Consider the following 27,712-nt stretch of genomic DNA (forward strand, 5'->3'; position numbering starts at 1 on the left):
TTGGATTCCTCCCATCTTTTCTCTCAGGGTAACAGGTGTGCCTTTTCCCACCCTTTTCAATTATGAATTCACTTCAAGTTTTCTAGATAACGGTTTGGAGAGTGCGCGCGTCGAACTAAACTCTCCCGGTTCTGGTTACTCCGTGGGCGAAAAATGAGTGCAAGGCTAAATCTGAGAAGAAATGCCAGGTTTTCGGGGATTCCCTCCGAAGAAGCCAAGAGCGGAACGAGCAGAGCGGACCAGCAGCCTGAAGTTCAAAATCTCAACCCACCCTGGTAGGTACCCCATATTCAAAGGTCAGGAACCAAATTAGAAAATCATGTTTTGACAAATCACTCGGTCAATATAGTCCTTCCCTTTAAAACGGTGTTCTCCAAATAGAGTCACGGGGGAAAAGGTTCGAATAGCCGTTGCTTTTCTTCCTCCCTTTCCCCCATCTGACCCTGGAGTCTACAAATGCGAACATCGGGGTAACTGTACTCATAAAATCCCCTTTTAGACTGTGAGCCCGCTGTCGGGTAGGGACCGTCTCTATATGTTGCCAACTTGTACTTCCCAAGCGCTTAGTACAGTGCTCTGCACGCAGTAAGCGCTCAATAAATACGATCGATGACGATGATAAAATCTTGCTGGGGGATTTGGCCTGAATCATCAAGATCTGTTTGCCTGGAAATGAACATGTGACTTTTTGAATTATCCGAGTGATCGAAAGCAAAGTTCAGTTGGGAGCCCTGAATGATCTAGATACTGTGTTTTATGCGGAGGCAACCGCTTGGGTTCTTCTCTGTTAGGAGGAATTGTGGAAAATGGAATCAATCAATCAATCAATCGTATTTATTGAGCGCTTACTGTGTGCACAGCACTGCAAAGAAGATTTACTGGGTCACCTACTGTGAATGTAGTGTGTTGGATGAGAAGGTCATGGGGTTCAGGCAGGATAGTACGAACAAGAAGTTGAAAAGAATGAGGCCCAACGAATTAGAACTCTAAGAAATAGAGGAGCGGTGTGGCCCAACGGAAAGAGCACACCGAGGACCTGGGTTCTAATCCTGCCTCTGCCATTTGGCTGCTGTGTGACCTCGGGCAAGTCACTCAACTCCTTTGTACCTCCGGCAGCATGGTGTAGTGGCTCGAGCACGGGCCTTGGGGTCAGAAGGGCTCGGGTTCTAATCCTGCCCCTGCCCCTTGTCTGCTGTGAGTCACTTCACTTCTTTGTGCCTCAGTTCCTTCAACTGTAAAATGGGGATTAAGACGATGAGGCCCAGGCAAGAATGTCACTGTTTATTGTGTTGGACTTTCCCAAGCGCTTAGTACAGTGCTCTGCACATAGCAAGCACGCAATATATACGCTTGAATGAATGAATGAACGATTGACTAATTGACTGGGACTGTGTCCAACCCAATTAGCTTGTATCCACCCCAGCGTTTAGTACAGAGCCTGGCACATAGCACTAATGTGCAATAAATATGATGAATGGCAATGAATACGATTGAATCAATCAATCGTATTTATTGAGCGCTTACTGTGTGCAGAACACCGTACTAAGCACTTGGGAAGTACAAGTTGGCAACATATAGAGACAGTCCCTACCCAACAGTGGGCTCACAGTCATAGTAAGTGCTTAACAAATAACCATTGTTATGCATTGTTATTATTTTTACTATTGATTTGGGGATTAAGACTGAAAGCCCCCTGCACAGAGTGAGCGCTCAATAAATACGATTGATGATGATGTGGGACATGGATTGTGTCCAACCTGATTACCTCGTATCTACCCTAGTGTTTAATACACTACTTAGTAAGCACTAAACAAATACCTTTTTTAAAAAAATCCATGTCGAGGTGCCCTGGAGCCAGGAAAAAAAAATCCCAAATTTTCAGGAAGTAGAGAGGCTGTGGCTAGTGATGTAAATTCGAGCATCATCCACGTAGGGTTGGTAGTGAGAGCCGATAAGCTCCCCAAGGCCAAGAGCGAAGATTGAGAGTAGATGTCTCACTTTAGACTGTGAGCCCACTGTTGGGTAGGGACCGTCTCTATATGTTGCCAATTTGTACTTCCCAAGCGCTCAGTACAGTGCTCTGCACACAGCAAGCGCTCAATAAATACGATTGATGATGATGATGACGTCCGGGACCAGAGCCCGGAGGAACACTGGCAATTAGGATGTGTGAGGCAGAGGAAGAGCTAGCAGTGAGACGGAGAATGAGCCGCTTGAAAGGTTGGAAGGGAGCCAGAAGAGGTCCGGGTCAAAGAAACGGAGGTTGGACAGTGTTTCCAGAAGAAATGGGTCTCCAAGACCGCCGGGAGGTCGAGGAGCACTGAGGCAGAGCGAGAAGATCCGTTGGATTTGGCTAAGAGGAGGTCCTCGTTGCAACCGAGTGCGGGCCATGGGCCCAACCGTACAGGGTCGGGAAAGGAGGCGGAGGAGAGAAAGAGGAGGCCGCGGATATCAACAGGCCGTCTGAGAAGTTCGGACGGGAATAGTTGGAGAGAGATGAGGAGAAAGCTGGAGGTTGCAATGTTTTAGCTTTGCCTGTTCAAAATCTGGGGAGCCGAGTCTCTAGACGACTTTGATACTCAATTTAGTCCGTTTCTGAATAATTATTTAACGTCGTTCGGCTTTATTCTTCAGGAAAATTTGGAAGACCATCACGATTGTGGTGCTCCTACTGATTCTACTCCTTTCAGGTAATTTTTTTTTCGGAATTTGTCCGTCATCATCGATTGTATTTGTTGAGCGCTTACTGTGTGCCGAGCACCTACTAAGCACTTGGGAGAGTACAATATAGGAGATTGTGGGCACATTTCCTATCCACAATAAGCTTACCTTCCACCTATTTTGAGAAGCAGCGTGGCTCAGTGGAAAGAGCCCGGGCTTTGAGGTCGGAGGTCATGGGTTCAAATCCCGGCTCCGCCAACTGTCAGCTGTGTGACTCTGGGCAAGTCACTTCCCTTCTCTGGGCCTCAGTTACCTCATCTGGAAAATGGGGATTAAAGCCGTGAGCCCCCCGTGGGGCAACCTGATCACCTTGTAACCTCCCCAGCGCTTAGAACAGTGCTTTGCACATAGTAAGCGCTTAACAAATACCATCATTATTATTATTATTATTATTACCTATCTAATCAGCCTTCATCCCACTAAATCGTAAACAAAATTTAAGAATTGTTTGAAGTTGTAGAGTCTTTCAGCTAAGGGATTAATTGTTGTTTTCTCTGACAGGATTTTACAATAAGGAGTGGCTTAAAGAAACAAGAATCTCACAAAAGACTCTGGAACTCTATGACGTCCTTGCGGACTACGGCTTTCAACTGTACCAAAACCAGGTGATATTTACTTTAACCCTAAATTTCTTTTTTGAGAGCCACGTGTGCTTTAGGGTGATACAGGAGAGAAAGTGCTTGGTACAGTGCTCTGCACACAGTAATCAATCAATCAATCAGTCGTATTTATTGAGCGCTTACTGTGTGCGGAGCACTGTACTAAGCGCTCGGGAAGTACAAGTTGGCAATAAATACGGTCGAACGATTGAATCTCCTGCCCGCTTTCGAAATCTAGCTCACCTGTTCCCCTGAACCCACCCCCTCTCACTTTTTCCAAACAGTTACTTTCACCCTTCTTCCCTCCCTAACCACCATCTTCAATTGCTCACTCTTTGAGAGTTCTTTTCCCTCTGCCTTGAAAAATGCTTTTACTCCCTTTCTGAAAACTAAGCCCTCCGGCCATCCCACCGTGCCTTTTATTTCCCTGCTCCCATTTCCGTCCGAACTCCTGGAATGAGTAAGACGCATCCACTACCTCCACTTCCTCTCTTCCAACTCCCTTCTTGACCCACTAAAATCTCATTTCTGCCCCTGCTAATCCACTAGGACTTCTCTCTCCAAGATTACCAATGACCTCCTCATTGGAAAAACTAAAGACATTTATCTGAAGCCTTCTTAGCCTCCTTTAAATTCAGTAGACCATTCCCTCTTGTTAACACTATTTAATCTTGGTCCCTTCCACATAATTCTCTCTTGGTTTTCAGTCTCCTTTTCCTCTTCTCACCCTTTAACGACGGGAAACCCTCAGTATGCTCTTTGGGATCCCCTATCGCTTTCACTTTATCCTCCCCTGGGAAACTCGTCTGTTACCATCTCTATGTGAATGACTTCTAAATCAATCAATCAATCAATCACTGGCATTTATTTAGTGCTTACTGTGTGTAAAGCCCTGTACTAAGTGCTAGGGAGAGTGCAGAGAAGCAGTGTGGCTCAGTGGAAAGAGCATGGGCTTGGTAGTCAGAGGTCATGGGTCCTAAACCTGGCTTCGCTGCTTAACTTCTCTGTGCCTCTGTTACCTCATCTGTAAAATGGGTAATAATATTATTATTATTAATCAGAAGAAGAAGAAGAATGGCATTTATTAAGCGCTTACTAGGTGCAAAGCACTGTTCTAAGTGCTGGGGAGGTTACAAGGCAATCAGGTTGTCCCACAGGGGGCTCACAGTCTTCATCCCCATTTTACAGAGGAGGTAACTGAGGCCCAGAGAAGTTAAGTAACTTGCCCAAAGTCACACAGCTGACAATTGGCAGAGCCGGGATTTGAACCCACGACCTCTGACTCCAAAGCCCGTGCTCTTGACTGTGAGCCCCACGTGGGACAACCTGATTACCTTGTATCTCCCCCGGCGCTTAGAACAGTGCTTGGCACATAGTAAGTGCTTTACAAATACCAAAATTCTTATTATTACAATATAATAGAGTTGGTCGATGTGTTCCCTGTTTGCAACAATTACGGTCCAGAGGATAAATCAAGATAAATCAATCTCGTTGGCTCCGGTCTCTCTCCTCATCTGTAGCTTCGCATTTCCTCATGCCTTCGAGACATCTCTGAATGGATACCCTTCCCTTCCAGAACCCTAAGGTCAAATGTCAAAAAGTCCCCATCCTCTTCTTTACCTGAATTTGCCATCACAATTGACAGCACCATCACCCTTCCTGTTTCCGAAGCCTCCGACCTTGGCATTATCCTTGATCTCTCACTCGCAGTTCTCACCTGCAGACCGTTGATAAAGCTTATTAGTTCCCTTACAAAGCATTTCCCGGGAGCCCTTCATCCTCTCCGTACAAACAACCACTAGCCTGGTCCAGGAACTCCTCATATCTTTACTAGACTCCCCGCGCCCACCGTGCTTCCAGCCGTGATCCTATCCAATCCATTCATCGCTCTGCTGCTCAGATCATTCATTCATTCAATCAATCGTATTTATTGAGCGCTTACCGTGTGCAGAACACTGTATTAAGCGCTTGGGAAGTACAAGTTGGCAACATATGTGATCATGTTTCTAAGACATCATTCAGCACATCTCTCTCTGCTCAAACACTTCCAGTTGTTATTCATTCATCTCCACTTCGAACATCATCCTTTAAGGCGCTCATCAATTCTCTCCCTTTTACTTCTCCACGCTCTTCTCCCATTACATGCCAGCTCACACTCTTCATTCCTCTCAAGATCACCTTCTAACCATTTAATTTCCTGAATTATGCTACTGTCAAAAGGGAGGCAGGCATAGGAAGGAGCCGTCAGGTGAATACGGCTGGCAGTTTTGGTTATCCATCAAATGGTCCTTCATTCTCTTTTAGAGGTGAGCGTAACTATATTTCGCTACACATGTAGCTAAAGTGTTTGCCTCTTATAAGTATAACAATAATAATTAAAGTAGTGGTATTCATTAAGCATTTTCTACATGCCGAGCACTATAATAATAATTGAAGTACTTGTTAAGCACTTCTTACATCTTAAGCATTGGAATAATAATTGTGGGTTTTTTTATGGTATTTGTTAAGCGCTTTTTCTGTGTCAAGCACTGCTCTAAGGGCTGGGGTAGATACAATATAGTCAGGTTGGTATTCGTTAAGTGCGTATTATGTGCCAAGCACTGTACTAAGAATTGGAGTTAGATATAATCAGGTCAGACATAGTTCTCCCCGCTTAGTTCCTGTCCCACATGGGGCTCCCAATCCAAGAAGAAAGAGAATAGATCTTTTATCCTCGGTATATAGATGAGGTAACTGAGGCCCAGGAAAGTTAACTGATTTGCCCAAGGTCACAGAGCGGGCAATTTGCTGGGATTAGAACCCGTGTCCTCTGACTCTCAGGACTATGTTCTTGCCACTAGGTAACCCTCCCCTGTCTTTCATCCAGGTATAAACCAGCTGAGAGGGAGAGTGTGGGAAGATACAGAAAGGTGTTTCTTTTCCCTCTGCTCTCTTAGGAGAAAGCATGCTTGGCAACCTCACACATCCTCTGCTGTGTGACCTTGGGCAAGGCGCTTCACTTCTCTGTGCCTCAGTTCCCTAATCTGTCCTCTCCTGGGTGACCTTGGACAAGGCACTTCACTTCTCTGTGCCTCAGTTCCCTAATCTGTAAAATGCAGATTAAGACTGTGAGCCCTATGTGGGACATGAACTGATTTAAACCTGATTAGCTTGTGTCTACCCCAGGGCATGGTCAGTACCTGACACCTAGTAAGTCTTAAAAAATATCATTAATTTAAAAAAAAACCTCATAAGGCAGAAGTGAGTCCCAACCTTTCCACTCTCCCTTTCCTGCTTCCGATTAAGCCATCGTTGGTATTTATTGAGCATTTATTCTCTAGAAGAGCACTTTACTAAGCACTTGGGAAAGCAGAATACAAAGGAGTTGGTAGGCATAATCCTAACCTCCCCCGCAGCCCAAAATCTCTAAATGTACCATTCAGTGCTGAGTTTTTGCTTTATTTTACTTTCCAAAAAGAAATTTTACACCATTCCTAATTTAGTAAAATATTCTCCAGGAGTAATAATAATAATAATAATAATAATGGCATTTATTAAGCGCTTACTGTGTGCAAAGCACTGTTCTAAGCGCTGGGAAGGTTACAAGGTGATCAGGTTATCCGACGGGGGGCTCACAGTCTTAATCCCCATTTTACAAATGAGGTAACTGAGGCACAGAGAAGTGAAGTGACTTGCCCAAAGTCACACAGCTGACAATTGGCGGAGCAGGGATTTGAACCCACGACCTCTGACTCCAAAGCCCAGGCTCTTTCCGCTGAGCCACGCTGCTTCTCTACTAAAGTATATATACTTTAAAGTATAAAGTATAAATTCATTCAAAGGGGAAATTGGATTGCCATCTGCTAAAAGATGAATTGATTTTGGAGAGAGTTCGTTTCAGAAATACTTTTATCCATTCATTCATTCATTCAATCGTATTTATTAAGCACTTACTGTGTGCAGAGTGCAATCAGGCAATTCTACATTCTTTTAGATCCTTTTGTGTTCTGTTATGGGTATTTATTGAGCACTACTGTGGGCATAGGATTCAGTGGTATTTAATGAACCCCTTACCATGTGGTGAGCACTGTACTAAGCGCATGGGGCAGGGACTGTGTCCAACCCGATTTGCTTGTATCCTCTCCAGTGGTAGAGGATGAACTGTGTTAACAGCTGAGAGAATACAATATAAATAAAATTGGTAGACACATTCCCTGCCCACATTCCCTATTCCAGTACTGTGCCCGGCCCATAGTAAGCGCTTAACAAAAAACACAATTATTATTATTATAGTTTTAATTTATTCTGGAACACCCCAGTACCCTTTTTAAATGATAATAATAATTAATAATTGTGGTGTTTAAGCGCTTACTGTGTGTGCCAGGCACCGTACAATAATAATATGATAAGTGCTGGGGTGGATACATGCAAATCAGGTTGGACACAGTCCCTGCCTCAATCCCCATTTTACAGATAAGGGAACTGAGGCCCAGAGAAGTGAAGTGAGTTGCCCAAAATCACGTAGCAGACAAGTGGAGGAGGCAGGATTGGAAGCCATGACCTTCTTACTCTCAGGCCCGTGCTCTCTTCACTATTCACTATATGTTGCCAGCTTATACTTCCCAAGCGCTTGGTACAGTGCTCCGCACACAGTAAGCGCTCAATAAATACGATTGAATGAATGAATGTACTAAGCGATTGGAAAGTACAATTTGACATTCTTAGTGCACCCAAGAAAAGGGATCATCTGACCGGGGAAGGGACGGGGTGAATAAAGAAAGCATAAAGGAACGGACAAAAATGGATGCCCTGCGTCGTATTTTCTAGTGAAATCCATCCCCCAGTGACGACGTTTATAACTAAATATTCATTCCCGCTTGGTTTAGACGGTCTCCGATCAGCTTCCCACCAATCTCCTGTTCTGAGGTGGCAGTGGAGCGTATCCCTTTCCATCTGAGAGCGAGGTTTAGGGATGAAGAAATTTGTGGCCAGACTGCCGCTGCTTCTCCCAGCTCTGCCTCCGCTGCCGTGGTCAGCGTAGAAGGTGTCAGTCAATCAATCAGTCAACGATATTTATTGAGCGCTTACTATGTGCAGAACACCGTACTGAGCACTCAACGGACGGGTTTCCTGCCCATAACGAGCTTACGGTCTAGAGGACGAGGCAGTCACACAATGCCGTGTTTCCACTCTTTGGTCTCTTCGTGGGAAAATGCATTCGTTTTGGAATGAACCGTTTTCCGGGTAGGAAGAACTTAGAATTTCTGCTTTGCTGCTCTATTCCTGCAGGTCAGAGCTCGAATGTCAAAAGGACATGAGGAGCGCCTAAGGCAAGTAATATTTTCCTGACGTGATTACGACTTCTTGCTTTGTTTGTCTTTCTTGTGTTACTTGAGATAAATATATAGTTTTAATGAGGTATTAAACCCCCATAGCTTTATCTGAGCCAAAATACATTTCTCAGCCGTCTCTCCTTATGGTTTCCACGTACCAGACTTTAAAACGACAAAGAAGATTCTGACCGCCAATCTTCTGGTATTTTTCCACTCAATTATAATAAAAATAATGGCATTTATTAAGCGCTTACTATGTGCAAAGCACTGTTCTAAGCGCTAGGGAGGTTACAAGTTGGTCAAGTCGTCCCTCGGGGGGCTCACAGTCTTCATCCCCATTTTACAGTTGGGGTAAATGAGGCGCAGAGAAGTGAAGTGACTTGCCCAAAGTCACACAGCTGACAATTGGCAGAGCCGGGATTTGAACCCATGACCTCTGACTCCAAAGCCCGGGCCCTTTCCACTGAGCCACGCCGCTTCTCAATTCAGTTGCATTTACAGATTAGCTTTGTGTTGGGGTGTGTGTGCTTCTTACACATTAAGTTTATGATCATTTAAATGGCAACGCTAAACAGAGCAGCAGCGTGGCTCAGTGGAAAGAGCCCGGGCTTTGAAGTCAGAGGTCATGAGTTCAAATCCCGGCTCCGCCAATTGTCAGCTGTGTGACTTTAGGCAAGTCACTTAACTTCTCTGTGCCTCTGTTACCTCATCTGTAAAATGGGGATTAAGACTGTGAGCCCCCCGTGGGACAGCCTGATCCCCTTGTTACCTCCCCAGCACTTGGAACAGTGCTTTGCACATAGGAAATGCCATCATTATTATTATTATCAAACTCTCAAATTTCCTGAAGAGCGAGCATTTTTGCATTGGTAGATTTACAAACAAGTACAGACGCTCTATGTAACAGCATGAAATGAGAATCAGATTCCTTTATAATTGTAACAGCCTGAAGTATTAACCAACTTTTAGTCAAAGAATATGAGAACTGATATTAATAATGACAATAATAGTAACGGTGCTATTTGTTAAGCATTTACAATGTGGCAACCACTGGGGTAAATACTGCACAAGCAGATCAGATACAGTCTGATCATATGTCTATAGAATATGTCTATTGAATAGGTCTAAGATAATGATAATTATTATTATGGCAGTGCTTACAATGTGCCAGGTACTGTACTAAACACTGGGGTGGATTAAAACAAGTCGGTGTGGACACAGTCCCTGTCCCATGTGGGGCTCACAGTCTCAATCCCCATTATACAGATGAGGTAACTGAGGCGCAGAGAAATGATTTGCCCGAGTTCACACAACCCACAAGTGGCATTCTGAGTCCCAGGCCCGTGCTCCGTCCACCACGCCATGCTGCTTCTCATAGTCTATTTGACTATGAATAATAATAAGAACAATTATGGCACTTGCAAATATCAAGCACTGCTCAAAGCGCTGGGGCAGATACAAGTTCATCAGGTTAGACACAGTCCCTGTCCCATGTGGGGCTCACGGTTTAAGTAAATGGGAGAATAGATATTGAAATCCCAGTTTTTCGGTCGAGGAAACTGAGGCACAGAGCAGTTAGTGACTTGCTCAAGGTCACACAACTGGCAAGTGACAGCGTTGGGATTAGTACCTGGGTCCTCTGTCTCCCGGGCCCATGTTCTTTCTAGACACGCTGCTTCTTTTATTTCTATTTGAGTTTTTGTCTCACATCTCAGTTTAATAAATATTCCCACTTAGACAATGGAAGAAAAAAGAGAAACCTGAAGAGAACTACTTGCCCAAAGTCATACACTCTCTATATCTCCATGTGTGGAGGTAAAACAATCCAAGGCACCAATCCAGACAATAGTTTAGAGTAGATTTACCTCCATGTGACCGTTCTCTAACATCACTCAAGAGTGCATTTGGGATTTGTCCATGGTATGCCACTAACCCATCTTTTTTTTATTAATATAGTCTCTTTTAGATAGAATCATGCTTGAAAACCAAGGAGATATGTGTGTAAATAGATATATATATATACAAACATCAATCAGTCATATTTGTCGAGTGCTTACTATGTGCAGAGCACTCTAATTCAGTTCAAATTCCATCAACCTTATTGAGTGTTCACTCAAGAGTGCATTTGGCATTTGTCCACGGTACGCCACTAACTCATCTTTTTTTTTTATTAATGTAGAGTCTCTTTTAGATAGAATCATGCTTGAAAACCAAGGAGATATCTGTTTGTCTGTATATATATATATATATATATATATATATATACATATATATATATATATAAACATCAATCAGTCATATTTGTCGAGTGCTTACTATGTGCAGAGCACTCTAATTCAGTTCAAATAAAATCAACCTTATTGAGTGTTCACTCAAGAGTGCATTTGGCATTTGTCCACGGTACGCCACTAACCCATTTTTTTTTATTAATATAGAGTCTCTTTTAGATAGAATCATGCTTGAAAACCAAGGAGATATGTGTGTGTGTGTGTGTGTGTGTGTATATAAACATCAATCAGTCATATTTGTCGAGTGCTTACTATGTGCAGAGCACTCTAATTCAGTTCAAATTCAATCAACCTTATCGAGTGTTCACTCAAGAGTGCATTTGGCATTTGTCCACGGTACGCCACTAACCCATCTTTTTTTTTATTAATATAGAGTCTCTTTTAGATAGAATCATGCTTGAAAACCAAGGAGATATGTGTGTATATATATATAAACATCAATCAGTCATATTTGTCGAGTGCTTACTATGTGCAGAGCACTCTAATTCAGTTCAAATTCAATCAACCTTATTGAGTGTTCACTCAAGATTGCATTTGGCATTTGTCCACGGTACGCCACTAACCCATCTTTTTTTTTTATTAATATATAGTCTCTTTTAGATAGAATCATGCTTGAAAACCAAGGAGATATCTGTGTATATATATATATATATATATATATATATATAAACATCAATCAGTCATAGTTGTCGAGTGCTTACTATGAGCAGAGCACTCTAGTTCAGTTCAAATTCAATCAACCTTATTGAGTGTTCACTCAAGAGTGCATTTGGCATTTGTCCACGGTACGCCACTAACCCATCATTTTTTTTATTAATATAGAGTCTCTTTTAGATAGAATCATGCTTGAAAACCAAGGAGATATGTGTGTATATATATATAAACATCAATCAGTCATATTTGTCGAGTGCTTACTATGTGCAGAGCACTCTAATTCAGTTCAAATTCAGTCAAGCTTATTGAGTGTTCACTCAAGATTGCATTTGGCATTTGTCCACGGTACGCCACTAACCTATCTTTCTTTTATTAATATAGAGTCTCTTTTAGATAGAATCATGCTTGAAAACCAAGGAGATATGTGTGTATATATATATAAACATCAATCAGTCATATTTGTTGAGTGCTTTCTATGTGCAGAGCACTCTAATTCAGTTCAAATTTCAATCAACCTTATTGAGTGTTCACTCAAGAGTGCATTTGGCATTTGTCCACGGTACGCCACTAACCCATCTTTTTTATTAATATAGAGTCTCTTTTAGGTAGAATCATGCTTGAAAACCAAGGAGATATGTGCATGTGTATATATATATAAACATCAATCAGTCATATTTGTCGAGTGCTTACTATGTGCAGAGCACTCTCAGTTCAAATTCAATCAACCTTATTGAGTGTTCACTCAAGAGTGCATTTGGCATTTGTCCACGGTACGCCACTAACCCATCTTTTTTTTATTAATATAGAGTCTCTTTTAGATAGAATCATGCTTGAAAACTAAGGAGATATCTGGTGTATCAGTCATATTTGTCGAGTGCTTACTATGTGCAGAGCACTCTAATTCAGTTCAAATTCAATCAACCTTATTGAGTGTTCACTCAAGAGTGCATTTGGCATTTGTCCACGGTACGCCACTAACCCATCATTTTTTTTTATTAATATAGAGTCTCTTTTAGATAGAATCATGGTTGAAAACCAAGGAGATATCTGTGTGTATATATATATATATATATATATATATAAACATCAATCAGTCATATTTGTCGAGTGCTTACTATTTGCAGAGCACTCTAATTCAGTTCAAATTCAATCAACCTTATTGAGTGTTCACTCAAGACTGCATTTGGCATTTGTCCACGGTACGCCACTAACCCAACTTTTTTATTAATATAGAGTCTCTTTTAGATAGAATCATGCTTGAAAACCAAGGAGATATGTGTGTGTGTGTATATATATATATATATATATATATAAACATCAATCAGTCAAATTTTTCGAGTGCTTACTATGTGCAGAGCACTCTAATTCAGTTCAAATTCCATCAACCTTATTGAGCGTTCACTCAAGAGTGCATTTGGCATTTGTCCACGGTACGCCACTAACCCATCTTTTTTTTTATTAATGTAGCGTCTCTTTTAGATAGAATCATGCTTGAAAACCAAGGAGATATGTGTGCTTATACTCGACAAATATGACTGATTGATGTTTATATATATATATATATACATATATATGTATATACATATGTATATATAAACATCAATCAGTCATATTTGTCGAGTGCTTTCTATGTGCAGAGCACTCTAATTCAATTCAAATTCAATCAACCTTATTGAGTATTTACCATGTGCAGGGCACTGTACTAAGCCTTTGGGAGAGTACAATACAGCAATAAACAGCCACATTCCCTGCCCAAAATGAATTTACAGTCTTGAGGGTGGGGAGACAGAGGGGCTGGGAGGGGGAAGAACAAAAGGAGCAAATCGGGGTGATGCAGAAGAGAGTGGGAGAAGAGGAAAGGGGGGCTTAGGGAAGGCCTTTTGGAGGAGATGGGGGGAGATCGATTGTCGGATTCGAGGAGGGAGGGCATTCCAGGCCAGAGGCAAGATGTGGGGGAGATGTCGGTGGCGAAATAGACGAGATGGAGGCATAATAATAATAATAATAATAATAATAATGTTGGCATTTGTTAAGCGCTTACTATGTGCAAAGCACTGTTCTAAGCGCTTGGGGGGGATGCAAAGTGATCACGTTGTCCCACGTGGGGCTCACAGTCTTAATCCCCATTTTACAGATGAGGTAACTGAGGCTCAGAGAAGTTAAGTGACTTGCCCAAGGTCACACAGCAGACACGTGGCGGAGCCGGGATTCGAACCCATGACCTCTGACTCCAAAGCCCGTGCTCTTTCCACTGAGCCACCCTGCTTCTCTCATGAGAAGGTTAGCATCAGAGGAGCGAACTGGGTGGGTTGGGTTAGAGTAAGAGAGTAGTGAGGTGAGGTAGGAGGGAGCAAGCCACTTGGGAGAGTACAATACAGAACAATTAGCAAACATGTCCCCTGCCCATAATGAGCTCACGGTTTCGAGGATGTGTGTGTGTGTGTGTTTCTCCATATGCATGATGCTATCAAAGAGGAGACCCTGAGTGCTACTCTGACCGAAAAATCTAAGATCAACACTCCATTGTCCACTGCATGAATATATCCTAGTTGCACTAACGAGTTCTGCCTGCTGCAGATCTCCCTCTGTTTCCAGCCTGATTGCTGGTAGTCAGCTACGGTTTAGCACTTACAACGTGCCCAGCGTGGTGCTAAATAATAATAATAATGGCATTTGTTAAGCGCTTATTATGTGCCGAGCACTGTTCTAATCACTGAGGGGATAACGAGGTCATCAGGTTGTCCCACGTGGGGCTCATAGTCTTCATCCCCACTTAACGGATGAGGGAACTGAGCCCAGAGAAGTGAGGTGACTTGCCCAAAGCCACCCAGCTGACAAGTGGCGGAGCCGGGATTCGAACCCATGACCTCTGACTGCCAAGCCCGGGCTCTTTCCACCGAGCCGCGCTGCTTCTCCGTAGCTCCAGACACAAAGAGTCCACTGTTGGGTAGGGACTGTCTCTATGTGTTGCCAATTTGTACTTCCCAAGCGCTTAGTACAGTGCTCTGCACATAGTAAGCGCTCAATAAATGCGACTGATGATGAAAAGAGGAGCCAGAGTCCCAACCTCCAGCCTGGTGCGTTGACAAACCGGATCCCTCCGACCTGCAGCGTGGCTCACCGGAAAAAGCCCGGGCTTGGGTTCAAATCCCGGCTCTGCCAATTGTCAGCTGGGTGACTTTGGGCAAGTCACTTCGCTTCTCTGGGCCTCAGTTACCTCATCTGGGAAATGGGGGGTTAGGACTGTGAGCTCCCCTGTGGGACAACCTGATCACCTTGTAACCTCCCCAGTGCTTAGAACAGTGCTTGGCACTTAATAAATGCCATTATTATTCTTATTATTACAATGCGCTCTTGGACATTATGCTTTGTGATGTCTTCGAATAATGGATCCCTCCTGTTTCAGCTTTCCGTCTGGTAGATGCAGGCGTTTTCTTCTCCCGCCCTCGTTCTCAGGCGTCTATCCGCCCGGCCGCGATCAGTGCCTCAGTGCTGATCAGCGGCCCGCCGTTTCGGGCATTTCAATCTTCCTCTGCCAGTCGACATGGCCGGAGGGAGACGTTGGGCGTTGTAGTAGGCCCGTCCTCACGGCTGGGCAGAAGGTTGGATCTTCAACTCGGCCTTCATCTCGGTGCCCCGTTGTCGCCCCAAAACCCGAAAACCCCGCCGCTCACACCCCTCACCTTTCCCCTTCTTTCCCCTAGGATGGGCACTGTCGACTTGAAGAACAACCTCCGTGAAATTCTGTCCCTCAAAGAGCAGATGAAGACACTGAAGGCCGAGCTTAGTGACGCCATGAAGGAAATGAGCAACTTTAGCTTGCACGCCGATGGAGCTGTCCGGGAAGGGCGAGGAGGAGAAACGGTATCGGAAAAGGTAGGAAAGGGCTCTTGCTGGCCTCTAGGTTGTGGGCAGGGAACGTGTCAACCAAGTCTGCTGTACTGGACTCTCCCACGTGCTTAGTACACAGTAGACCCTCCATAAATACCACCGACGAAAGGGTTAATCAATCAATCAATCGTATTTATTGAGCGCTGACTGAGTGCAGAGCATTGTATTAAGCGCTTGGGAAGTACAAGTTGGCAACATATAGTGGGCTCACAGTCTAGGTTAAGCCTGGGGACATTTGAGATTTCACATTCCCGGAATTCCCTCTCTCCACATCTTTTCCATGAGTTTTGACAGTGAAATCATGGCGTGAATCATAATTGTCAAGGCCTTTGAATCCTTTTCACCTTTCTCCATTCAAACAAGCGTGGCTTGCCTTGTTATATCTCCAGGTGCTCATGGAATAAAGGACTCCTCAGTACAGGGTGACTGTTCCCTTCATGTCCAAGGGCAAAACAACAGAGAAGCGGTGTGGCCTAGTGGATAGAACATGAGCCTGGGCGTCAGAAGGACCTGGGTTCTAATCCAGACTCCGTGACGTGTCTGCTGTGTGACCGTGGACAAGTGACTTAACTTCTCTGTTCCTCAGTTACCTCATCTGTAAAAAGGGATTAAGACTGTCAACCCTATTGTGGGATGGGGTACTTAATAAATGCCATTATCATTATTAAGTGCTTGTTTTGTGCCCAGCATTGTACTAAGCTATGGGGTAGATAAAAGGTAACCAGTTGGACGCAGTCCCCATCCCACACGGGGTTCACAGTCTCAGGAGAAGGGAGAACAAATACTGACTCCCCATTTTATGGATAAGGAAATTGAGGCCCAGAGAGGACAAGTGATTTGGCCAAGGTCACACAGCGAGGTTCTGGGTTCTAATCCCAGATTTGCCGCTTGTCTGCTACGCTTTCCCAAGCGTGGCTCAATGGAAAGAGCACGGGCTTTGGAGTCAGAGGTCATGGGCTCAAATCTCGGCTCTGCCAATTGTCAGCTGTGTGACTTTGGGCAAATCACTTAACTTCTCTGTGCCTCAATTACCTCATCTGTGAAATGGGGGTTAAGACTGTGAGCCCCCCGTGGGGCAACCTGATTATCTTGTAACCTCCCCAGCGCTTAGAACAGTGCTTTGCACATAGTGAGCGCTTAATAAATGCCATTATTGTAAGTGCTTAGGACAGTGCTTTGCACATAGTAAGCACTTAACAAATACCATCATTATTATTATTGTTACTGTGTGCAGAGCACTGTACTACGCGCTTGAGAGAGTACAGTACAACAACAAATAGGCACATTCCATGTGAGCAAATGCTCTATGCGCTTGGTAAAGTGCTCAAAAAATGCCACTGATTAACTGATGGAACAGAGTGGTTAGATTCCTCAGGATAGTGGGATTTTTTTGTGTGTTTTTTCATTTTTTTATTCATGGTATTTTCAAGTGCGTACTATTTTCCAGGCACTGTATTAAGCCCTGGGGTAGATACAAGATAATCAGGCTGGACACGTTCCATGCCCCCACGGGGCTCACATCCCCATTTTACAGAAGAACCGAGGCTCCGGGACATTTAAGTAATTTTTCCAGGGTTACACGGTAGCCAAGTGGCAGAACAAGATTAGAACTCAGGTCCGCTGACCCCGAGGCCCCTGCTTTTTATAGTAGGCTGCTCTGCTTGTTTGGGCTATTAGAAGGAAAATTCAGATATTGGGAAAAATCCCTAACCAGGAGGATGGCTAGCAAGGAGGGCAACCATCACGTTTCCTCTGAACTCTAGGTCACTATTGGACTCGGAAACCTGGGCAAGATGAACCCCTGGTCTGAGCCAGTAAAGCACTTTTTTATTTTCTTCGCTTCTTATAACTTTCTTCGGGGCAGTTGTGTATGTTTTTTCTTCCCTTCAAAGGAAATGTCAAAGATGGTCAACTACGTACTGAAAAAGCTGAGGGAAGACCAAGTTGAAATGGCTGACTACGCATTAAAATCGGCCGGTGAGTATTAGCCTTGAATACCTTGAGTTGAGGTACAAGAATATAACGAGATGAAGTCACGTCGGCACTTTTGGCCCCAGTCATAGCTCCTGGAAAATGCTCCGATTTTAGGGATTGCACGCAGAGGTAAAACCTTAAAACCTGTTTTTAAGAAGTGCATGTGGATAACCAGGAAGGAACAGAACAGAAAGGGTGTCCTCTGACTTCTCTGTAGGTCAAAATCTGTAGACAAGCAGATATTGTGAAACTTTTAAAGTATTCTTCTCACTATACCCTCTAGACTGTAAGCCCATTATGTACTCTCTCAATCTCTTAGTATAGTGCTCTGCACGTATTAAGCATTCAGTACCACTGATTGAATATTATTTTTCTGTACCAATAAGCAGTGGAAATGCCCAACCGTCGCGCTTGTAATTGCTGAAATGACTTTAATTAAATCAGAAGCAATGACAGATGATTGTCATCAGTGTTTTTATCCTTGAGATTTTTCAGAAAGATTTTCACAGAATGAGCAAAAGAGGACAGGCTGTCTTTCCAGAGGGTGATTAAACTGTGACTAAACTAAACTACCATCCCCACTTTGAGAGAAAGACGTTACTTGCTTAAAAACCTTACAAGGGACACCACCTGAAGGACCCCTAAGGTTTGACCAGAGGTGGCCCAGAGATGGAATGGGGTCTCCTCGCGGCCTAAAAATATAAAGAGATGAAGTGTTGAGAGGAAGAAACAGAAAGTGAGCACAAAATAGTGGTAGTATTATAAACACTGATTCATACCAAGTCTTAAACTGGGGAAGAAGAAAACATACGCTGTTAAGATTGTTACGTGGTGGACAATTTTCCAAACATAGGCTGGTCTTCCAGGGAGCAGGAGCAGGATCATTGAATTTCTACCTTTATTCTGCTCTCTTCTCTCTCTAGGTTGTAAGCTCTCTGTGGGCAGGGACTATCGACTCTGTTGCACTGTCCCGAGTGCTAAGTGGTAGTGCTCGGCACACAGTGAGCACTCAATATATATCATGAGTTGATTGATTCTCCCCAATTTTCTCCTCTTTCCTTCCGCTACAGGAAGCTTCCCTCCACAAAGATATGTGTTTAGATGACTTGGGGGGTGGTTATGGGGGTCATCTTTCTTGATTCCTGACTTTATCCCTTTGGGGAGTTTCCCAGCCTAACAAACTCTGAGCGTAGCATCACAGCTTAATGTTAGTTTGCCCCTGTTCATGCGTTCGATCTGCTTCTCCATCCTTTGGAAGAGGTCCTTTATGGCCAGAAAAGTCCTTCCAGTTAATCCAGGATCACCCAATTTTTCATTTTGAGGATTGGGGCAGAACTCTGAGCAGGCAGATAACTGGGGGCAGAAATTTGAACGGACAGGGTGGGAAAGTATGAGAGTGAAGAAAGCCAAAGAGCAGGGGAATGGAGAAGAGGAGAATAAAGAAGAGGGGAGAGAAATCTAAAGGGAAGGGGAGAGAAGGAAAGAGGAGGCGGTCAGAACCGAAGGAGGTGCTCCCTGAAGCTAGGCATAAACATGGCTTGGGGCAAGTGGTTCTTCTGGTCCGCAGCCTCGTGAGGAGGAGTTTCCACCCGCTTTCTTCATCTGCCCTGTTCGGGCTCCTTGGGGGATACAGAGGGGACAGGATGGGGTTGGAGTTCCAGGCCCCCTGAGAGGAGTGGAAACTAGGCATGTCCTCTCAATCATCTTCCTCCTCTTGCCACCATCTTGGAGCCACCATCTCGGTCCCTTGGTTCCAGCTGATCTTTTGCAGCTCCAACGGGCAGGGAAGGATAGCGACAGGTTCTCATCCTGCCCCAAATCTGGGGGGTAAAAGTTCCCCTCGGGGTCAACTCCATAGGGGCAGCGTGCCCTTCACCCCCATGGAGACGGGGCCTGGGTGAGGAATCCGAGCTCTTCTGAATTCTCTTTATTTTATTTTGTTAGTACGTTTGGTTTTGTTCTCTGTCTCCCCCTTTTAGACTGTGAGCCCACTGTTGGGTAGGGACTGTCTCTATATGTTGCCAATTTGTACTTCCCAAGCGCTTAGTACAGTGCTCTGCACGTAGTAAGCGCTCAATAAATACGACTGATGACGATGATGAATTTTTTGAAGGAGATTCAGCCTTACGGCTAGATCATCAAACTGTAGGAATTGGCTATCACAACCTCTACCCTGACCGTTGTATTTTTCATTATTACTCTTTTTTTTCCCACTTTCCCCGTTCAGACAGATATTGAAATCGTCCAAGTGGTGGGTTTCTGTGGTACTTCAAATTTCACCAAAACTCTAGGGGTGTAAGTCACTCTTTCTGACAACCTATTGCAATAGTAACAAAGGGCAGAGCGGGAAGAGAGAGAACCTTTAGAATGAAATGAAGAAGCCATAAAGTTGGTATTGATAAAATTGATCAGTGAGGCAGTAGCATTTAGTGAATTGTTTGCATTTGTTTGCTAGTCACGCAATGCGCAGTGTTCTTCGTATTCTCCTGGGGAACAAATCCCTTACCTCCTAGTTCTATTCTTGTAGATGAAATATTTTCCTTCGTTAGCCTCAAATCACATTCCTCATTCGCTAATTAGCACTTGCAACTCCGCTCTAAGGATTTTCCAAGTTTTCCACACATTCCAGAATCTGAGATAGTGCTTAAGGCGATGAAAGAGTAAATGGTAAACGGCCGTTAGGATAAGAAATTACAACATCCCTGCAGTTTTCTGACCTGAGATTCTGAATTGTCTCAGGGGTATCTTTTTTTCTATCCTACCATTAGAGAAAGAGGGTTTTTTAAACTCTCTGAAAAGTTTATCTCAAAAATATATATTTTTGAAATTTCAGGCGCCTCCATCGTTGAAGCTGGAACCTCTGAGAACTACAAAAATGAGAAAGCCAGACTATATTGGTATGGGCTAGGGTTCCTAAATTATGAAATGCCTCCTGATGTCATTCTTCAGGTAAAAACCGAAATAACCGCTGCTTCTTTCTGATTCCCCTTTCAGGACTTCGTCCTGGTTTTATGTGATTATTGAATCTCCCCTTATTTTCTCCTGCTACGGAAGGAGAACCAAGCAGAAACACATTTTGGACTTCGAAAATGTCCATTGTGGAATGAACGTCACCGTTTCTAATTACGACGTCGGATGATTTTAAAGTAGTCATTCAAATCTATCGCATTTTGACTTTCATGATCTCCAACCTATTATGGGGTGTTCAGTGTATTTTTTTGAGCACTTACTTCGTGCACTTACTAAGCGCTTGTTCTGAGCGGGATCTCCAGGGTGAAAAATCGGACTGACCCGTGACTCTTGTGTTTGCAGCCCTCTGTGCATCCTGGAAATTGCTGGGCATTTCCCGGTCCTCAGGGTCACGCCATAATCAAGCTGGCCAGGAAGGTCATCCCAAAGGCGGTTACTCTGGAACACATCTCGGAGAGGATCTCTCCTTCGGGGAACATCACCAGCGCTCCCAAGGACTTTTCTATCTATGTGAACAACTTTTCTGATTCCTGACGGAGGGAAAACAGGGGGAAGAGGGAGGAGGATTGGCCCGTTCTCTTCAAGGCAGAACTTTTTAGCCGCCGACGTGTGGCCATGATGTTGGGGGGAAAACGTGCGCCGTCATTATTATTCTGATTCTTTTCTTGAAATGAGATTTCTCTGCTCAGGGGCTCCTGTGGGCCTGAATTTTACAAGAGACTTAGACTTGCTTTGGAGAAGTCCATTAGAGTGATACAAGACTCTTATGGCCGCGATGTATTTTGGAACCCATACTAAGTTTGTATCTACCCCAGCGCTTAGTACAGTGCCTGATACATAGTAAGTGCGAAACAAATACCATAAAAAAAACTACAGTTAGTGGGTTACAGGAGAAGCACGTTCATTTTAGACTTTGCCACGATCAGTCATCTCAAGTTGGAGCCTTTCTTCCAACTCAATTTTCCATCATCATCATCATCATCATCAATCGTATTAATTGAGCGCTTACTGTGTGCAGAGCACTGCACTAAGCGCTTGGGAAGTACAGATTGGCAACATATAGAGACAGTCCCTACCCAACAGTGGGCTCACAGTCTAAAAGGGGGAGACAAAACCAAACATACTAACAAAATAAAATAAATAGAATAGATATGTACAAGTAAAATAAATAAATAAACTCAAGAGGGGCAATACTTCTCATTTATTACTAATGATAATAATAATAATAATATTTGTTAAGTCCTTACTATGTGCCAAGCCCTGTTCTAAGCGCTGGGAGGGATACAAGGTAATCAGGTTTGTCCCACGTGGGGTTCCCAGTCTTAATCCCCATTTTACAGATGAGATAACTGAGTCCTAGAGAAGCGAAAAGGCTTGCCCAAAGGCACACAGCTGACAAGTGGCGGAGCCGGGATTAGAACCAGGACCTCTGACTCTCAAGCCCGGGCTCTTTCTACTGAGCCACGCTGCTTGTCAGTGTCTGAAGCCTTCGGGAAATACACATTTACACAAATGGAAATCACTGTTGTCCCTATGATTGCTAGAGTTGCTCTTTTTTCTACAAGAATCCCAAGTCGCTTGGGCCATTGAGCTGGATTATACAGTAGTTATAGTGATCACCTTGTATCCCCCCAGCGCTTAGAACAGTACTTTGCACATAGTAAGCGCTTAACAAATACTATTATTATTATTATTATTATTAAGGGCTTACTGTGTGCAGAGCACTGTAATTTGTAAAATTTGAGAGGCCGCAGAGAGGAAACTGAGGCTGGAGATGGATTGGTCTACATGAAGTACATGAAGTGAACATGTTTTCGGGAGAAAAGGCTCCCGGAAAAAGTTGCTGCGGTCACGTGGTTTGGGCCATTTTTTCGGCCCATTCCTTAGGGGCCTCGCTCAGACCTCAGAGTCCAGGACGGTAGACAGCAAGGGAAAGGATTTCAGGGACACCAGCAACCTCGGCAACAGCCATTAATTAATTCAATTAATTAATTAAGATATGTGGAAAGCGCTTACTGTGTGTCAAGCACTGTACTGAGTGCCGGGGTAGATGCAAGATAATCAGGGCCCGCATGGGGCTCACAGTCTAAGTAGGAGGGAGAACAAGTATTGAATCCCTATTTTGCAGATGAGGGAACTGAGGCACAGAGAAGTTAAGTGACTTCCCCAAGGTCACCCAGAAAACAAGTGGAGGAGCCGGGTTTAGAACCCAAGATCTAGGACTCTCAGGCCTGTGCTCTTTCCACTAGGAAAAACTGTTTCCCAACTAAACAGGCTCCCAGACCAATCCAGAGGCCCACAGAAATCAAGACAAAAAGTACTAGTTCCAAATCACTCATTCATTCGATCGTATTTATTGAGCACTGTACTAAACGCTTGGAGAGTAAAACAGAACAATTAACAGACACACTCCCTGCCCACGGTGAACTTACAGTCTAGAGGGGGAGACAGGCATTAATATAAATAAATAAATTAGAGATATATACATAAATCCCCCTGCATTTGCTTAAAAATGACACCATTAACGTTCGCTCCACTAGGAAACATGCCCAATCCATTCATTTTCTTTCATTTTGCAAATTCACATTCACGTTTTCCAAAGTCAATCAACTGTATTTATTGAGGATGATAATTGAGCGCTTACTGAGTGCAGAACACTGTACTAACCCTTGGGAGAGTACAAAATAAAGTTGGTAGATGTGTTCTCTGCCCATGTTTAGAGGGGGAGACAGACATTAACGTAAATAAATAAATTGATTTACAGATATGTACAGAAGTGCTATAGGGCTGAGGGACGGGTGAATAAAGGGCAAATTCTAGCGCAAGGGTGACGCCGAAAGAAGCGGAGAGGAGGAAATGAAGGTTTAGTCAGGAAAGGCCTCTTTGAGGAGATGTGCTTGTAATAAGACGTGCTTATTTTGCTTTCATACTTCTGAAATCGCACTCCATACCATTTTAATCGGTCCATCAATGGTATTTATCAAGTGCTTACCGTGTGCAGAGAACTGTGCTAAGCACTTGGGAGAGCACCATGCAATAGAGTTTGTAGACATATCCCCTGCCCACAAGGAGCTATGCCACTTGATTTGATGAACCTTATCCATGCTCAGGGAATATTAACAGTATTGTTACTGCAATGCAGGAAAAGCTTTGATTAATTTAAGCACGCTTTCAGACTTTATCGTGTTTGTCATTTTCTCTAGGGACTGCAAGATGAATGTGAAGGGGAAGGAATTTTCCTGGGGCAGTTCACGTACGACAAAACCGGAACTTCTGTTCAAACATTTCACCTCAAGGTACTGAAATGGCTGGGAAAGGATATTTAAATAGGTTTCACTGCTGGAACCAAGGGAACGTTTAGCTTCCTTTAGGCTGAGGAATTGCGCAAAAACCAATTTATTTGCTAAGTGTTTACTGTGTGCCAAGTTTTGGAGTATATACACAATGGTCAGATCAAACAATCTCTATCTCACAGGGATCACCCTTGAAGGGGGAGGGGGACAGATATTAAATCTCCATCTAACAGAGGAGGAAACTGAGGCATAGGTAAGTTAAATGACTTGCCCAAGGTCACAGAGCAGGCAAGTGGCAGAGTCTGGGTTAGAACCCTGGTGTCCTGATTTGTCCCACGCCAACGGGCCACGCTGCCTCTCGAATTTTAATTCTGCAAATCCAACTGAAGACGTGACATTCAAGCTGCTTTAGCATAGGTACCGATTTCATAGGAGAGCCAAAGAGTGAGTGGACGCGTCCCATTTCCCTCAATTTTTTCTCCTGAAATCCACTAACTTGTTTTGTTTTGTTGTCTGTCTCCCCCTTCTAGACCGTGAGCCCGTTGTTGGGTAGGGACCGTCTCTGTACGTTGCCGATCTGTACTTCCCAAGCGCTTGGTACAATGCTCTGCCCAGTCGGCGCTCAGTAAATATCACTGCATATTTATGTATGTTGTGGACCTGAAAATGTCAGTGTGGGACTGTCAATCCATTCCACCAGTTCACCTTCTCAATGGTAGAATTAAGTTCAGAAGATCGTGATAGCTCAAGATCACTTCCTCATTTGTGAATCAGGTAGTTCCACGCGAACTCGCTGTGGGCCGACAATGCGTCTGCTTCTCGTTGCAGTGTGCTCTCCCAAGCGCTTAGTACGGTGCTTTGCACACAGTAAGTGCTCGATAAATACGATCGAATGAACGAATAAATGACTCACCAGCGAGGCTGAGGTGGGGCGAAATGGGTGCACTTCCCTTCTTCAGTGATGGGTAAAAGGCCCTGCTTTAGTTGTGCTAAGGTTTTTCCTCGGTTTCCCTTGGAATCTCACCAGTGGTTGCACGTCCATCCTAGTTTGACTGTCGGGACATGCCACAGGGTTTTGAACACTTCCATTTTATTATCATAAATGGGTCACTGGAGAAGATTCTATTCACAATCCACGTCCTCGTAGTTGATATCAATGCTACTGATAATGTCAGAGACCTTGGTGGGGTCCCTTATTCTCCAGTATGTTAGCAGGGAACACTTGGTGGTTTGGAGGGTGTTGTCTTATTCACTGGTTGTACTATATTCATTCAGTCAGTCGTATTTATTGAATGCTGACTGTGTGTGGAGCACTCACTGTATTAAGCGCTTGGGAAGTACAGATCGGCCGCATATAGAGACGGTCCTACCCGACAATGGGCTCACAGTCTAGAAGGCTTCAGCAGATGAGCTAGAAAAGCAGAAAGAACCTCAGTAATTGGGACATCTATCAAAACCTGCTTCCGGGTTTTGGTGGCCTATTTTCTCCTCTTGGAGGGACAGCGTGGAAAAGAAAAGCAGAAGCTGATCAGCAGGAGAGAAGAGAGGGGGAGAGGGAGATTGAGGATGGGGAAGAGGAGCGAACAATTGGGGGCGGAATTCACAGTCTAGTGGAAGCCTAGAGGAGAAGAGGAAAGAGGGCAAGGAAGAAAGGAAAGAGGAGGGCACTTGAGCCTATGTCTCTTTTACAGAATGCTCCCAAGAGCAGAACACAGTGCTCTGCTTAAAGTGGTGTTCAGTGAATGACTGAACTTACCCTGCCTGCTGCCTAATAATAATAATAATGGCATTTGTTAGGCGCATACTATGTGCAAAGCACTGTTCTAAGTGCTGGGGAGGCTACAAGGTGATCAGGTTGTCCCACGGGGGGGCTCACAGTCATTACAGATGAGGTAACTGAGGCCCAGAGAAGTGAAGTGACTTGCCCAAAGTCACACAGCTGACAATTGAGGAGCGGGGATTTGAACCCATGACCACTGACTCCAAAGCCCGGGCTCTTTCCACTGAGCCATGCTGCTTCTCCATCATCATCTCCTCCTCCTCTTCCTCTGTGGCTGCAGCTCTGGTCAACGCGAGGTTGTGAGGTCGGGCCAAGAGCTCTGCTGATCCTAGAGCCCGTAAGGACAAGAAATCGTTGACTACTGTGGAGAACGGTTTTCACTCTCATCATCATCAATCGTATTTATTGAGCGCTTACTGTGTGCAGAGCACTGTACTAAGCGCTTGGGAAGTACAAGTTGGCAACATATAGAGACAGTCCCTACCCAACAGTGGGCACTCCCCTTGTTGGCCCAGTGCTTTTGCCCACAACGGGCCCACTGATACCCTAATGAGCCCAGTGATTCCTGGGCTAGCCCAGCGTGGGCCAGCTGAGCTGCTTGCGTGGCTCAGTGGAAACAGCCCGGGCTTTGCAGTCAGAGGTCATGGGTTCAAATCCCGGCTCCGCCAATTGTCAGCTGTGTGACTTTGGGCAAGTCACTTCACTTCTCTGGGCCTCACTTACCTCATCTGTAAAATGGGGGTGAAGACTGTGAGCCCCCCGTGGGACAACCTGATCACCTTATAATCTCCCCAGCGCTTAGAACAGTGCGTGGCACATAGGAAGCGCTTAATAAATGCCATTATTATCATTATTATTATTGCACTGCGCCTGCTGTGGCAAGGAGCCAGTGGGCTCCAGGGCCAGGGGCCATGACCGCCACTCTGAAGCAACATGGTGTCACGGATCCCTGCCTTGCCACTTGTCTGCTGGTGACCTTGGGCAAATCACTTCACTTCTCTGGGCCTCAGTTACCTCATCTGCAAAATGGGGATTGAGACTCTGAGCCCCACGTGGGACAGGGACTGTTTGCAACCTAATTTGCTTGTATCCATCCCAGCGCTTAATACAGGGCCTAGCGCATAGTAAGTGCTGAACAAATACTATTATTATTATTATTATTATTATTATTATTATTATTATTATTATTATTATTATTATTACCACTGGGCTAGTACCACAGCTTGGAAGAGGAGGACAGCCAGAACTCTGTAGGTGCCGGGACTGGTTGGAGGCCTCATCGCACCAAGCCCATTCTGGCTTCAGGACCTCGTGGGCAGGGATCATTACGACCAACTTATTTTTCTAAATGATATTTGTTAAGCGCTTACTATGTGCCAGGTGCTGTACTGAGCGCTGGAGTAGCTTCTGAAACTCTTGTTGCAACGGGAAATAGAGGCAGAGACGGTAGTCCTGTTGTGCGATCAAGGTGAAAAATAAAATGTGGTGAGAACAGTGAACCAAATACCCTTTGCTTGATAGTATCAATCAGCCTATCGATGATATTTATTGAGCACTTATAGTGCACAGGGCACTGTACTGAGCTCTGGGAAACTACAAAACAATAGAGTTGATAAACTGGATCAACTATTGACAGGAAATTGAAGCAAAACTTTTTTAAAAAATTGTGTCAATTGAGACATTTGGAAGTCTGATTTCTAATCTCGGGTCTTTTTTACTGACACCTTATGTAACCCGGAGAAAATCTCTTCACTTCTCTTTGCCTTTTGTTTCCCATCTGTGAAAATGTAGTTGTAAAAAAAGTGCTCGAGTCCCAAAGCAGTGGAGCAAACTTAATTAGCTGTTTTGTAGTCGCTCGGGGACTTTTGAGAGGCTTGAAAAGCATTAATATGCATTTCTCCTTGTCTTTCAGGTTGAAGTTTCTGAATTCTTATCATGTGTGAAATTGAAAATTCTCACCAACTGGGGACATCCCAAATTCACTTGCGTGTATCGATTCAGGGTACACGGCAAGCCGGAAAGTAACATGTAAAGTACGCTTTGATGAAGCAAGGGTCCTCGGAATTGCAAACGGCATTCCGAGTCAAGCAACCGCATCCATCAAATGTCCATCAGTGAAACGACAGCCATATTACAGCACACCTAAAACTGTAACGGAAAAAGGAAGCCAAGATAACGGCTGAAATTTGCACTTTTAAAATTAAATGGCTGTTGCTTGGAAAGAAAAAGA

General features: G+C 44.2%; 1 protein-coding gene across 1 annotated transcript; it reads left to right on the forward strand.

The window, feature by feature from the left end:
- On the forward strand, positions 1-27,712 carry SUN3 (Sad1 and UNC84 domain containing 3). The gene is made up of 10 exons (XM_038760581.1): positions 1-275; positions 2,635-2,690; positions 3,223-3,326; positions 8,589-8,629; positions 15,279-15,450; positions 17,358-17,442; positions 20,273-20,388; positions 20,752-20,919; positions 23,613-23,705; positions 27,395-27,712. Exons 1-10 carry the CDS (start codon positions 154-156, stop codon positions 27,512-27,514), a joined length of 1,077 nt encoding a protein of 358 aa, XP_038616509.1. The 5' UTR covers positions 1-153; the 3' UTR covers positions 27,515-27,712.

Source organism: Tachyglossus aculeatus, chromosome 18 (assembly GCF_015852505.1).
Source record: "Tachyglossus aculeatus isolate mTacAcu1 chromosome 18, mTacAcu1.pri, whole genome shotgun sequence".
In the NCBI taxonomy this organism is placed as follows: Eukaryota; Metazoa; Chordata; class Mammalia; order Monotremata; family Tachyglossidae; genus Tachyglossus; species Tachyglossus aculeatus.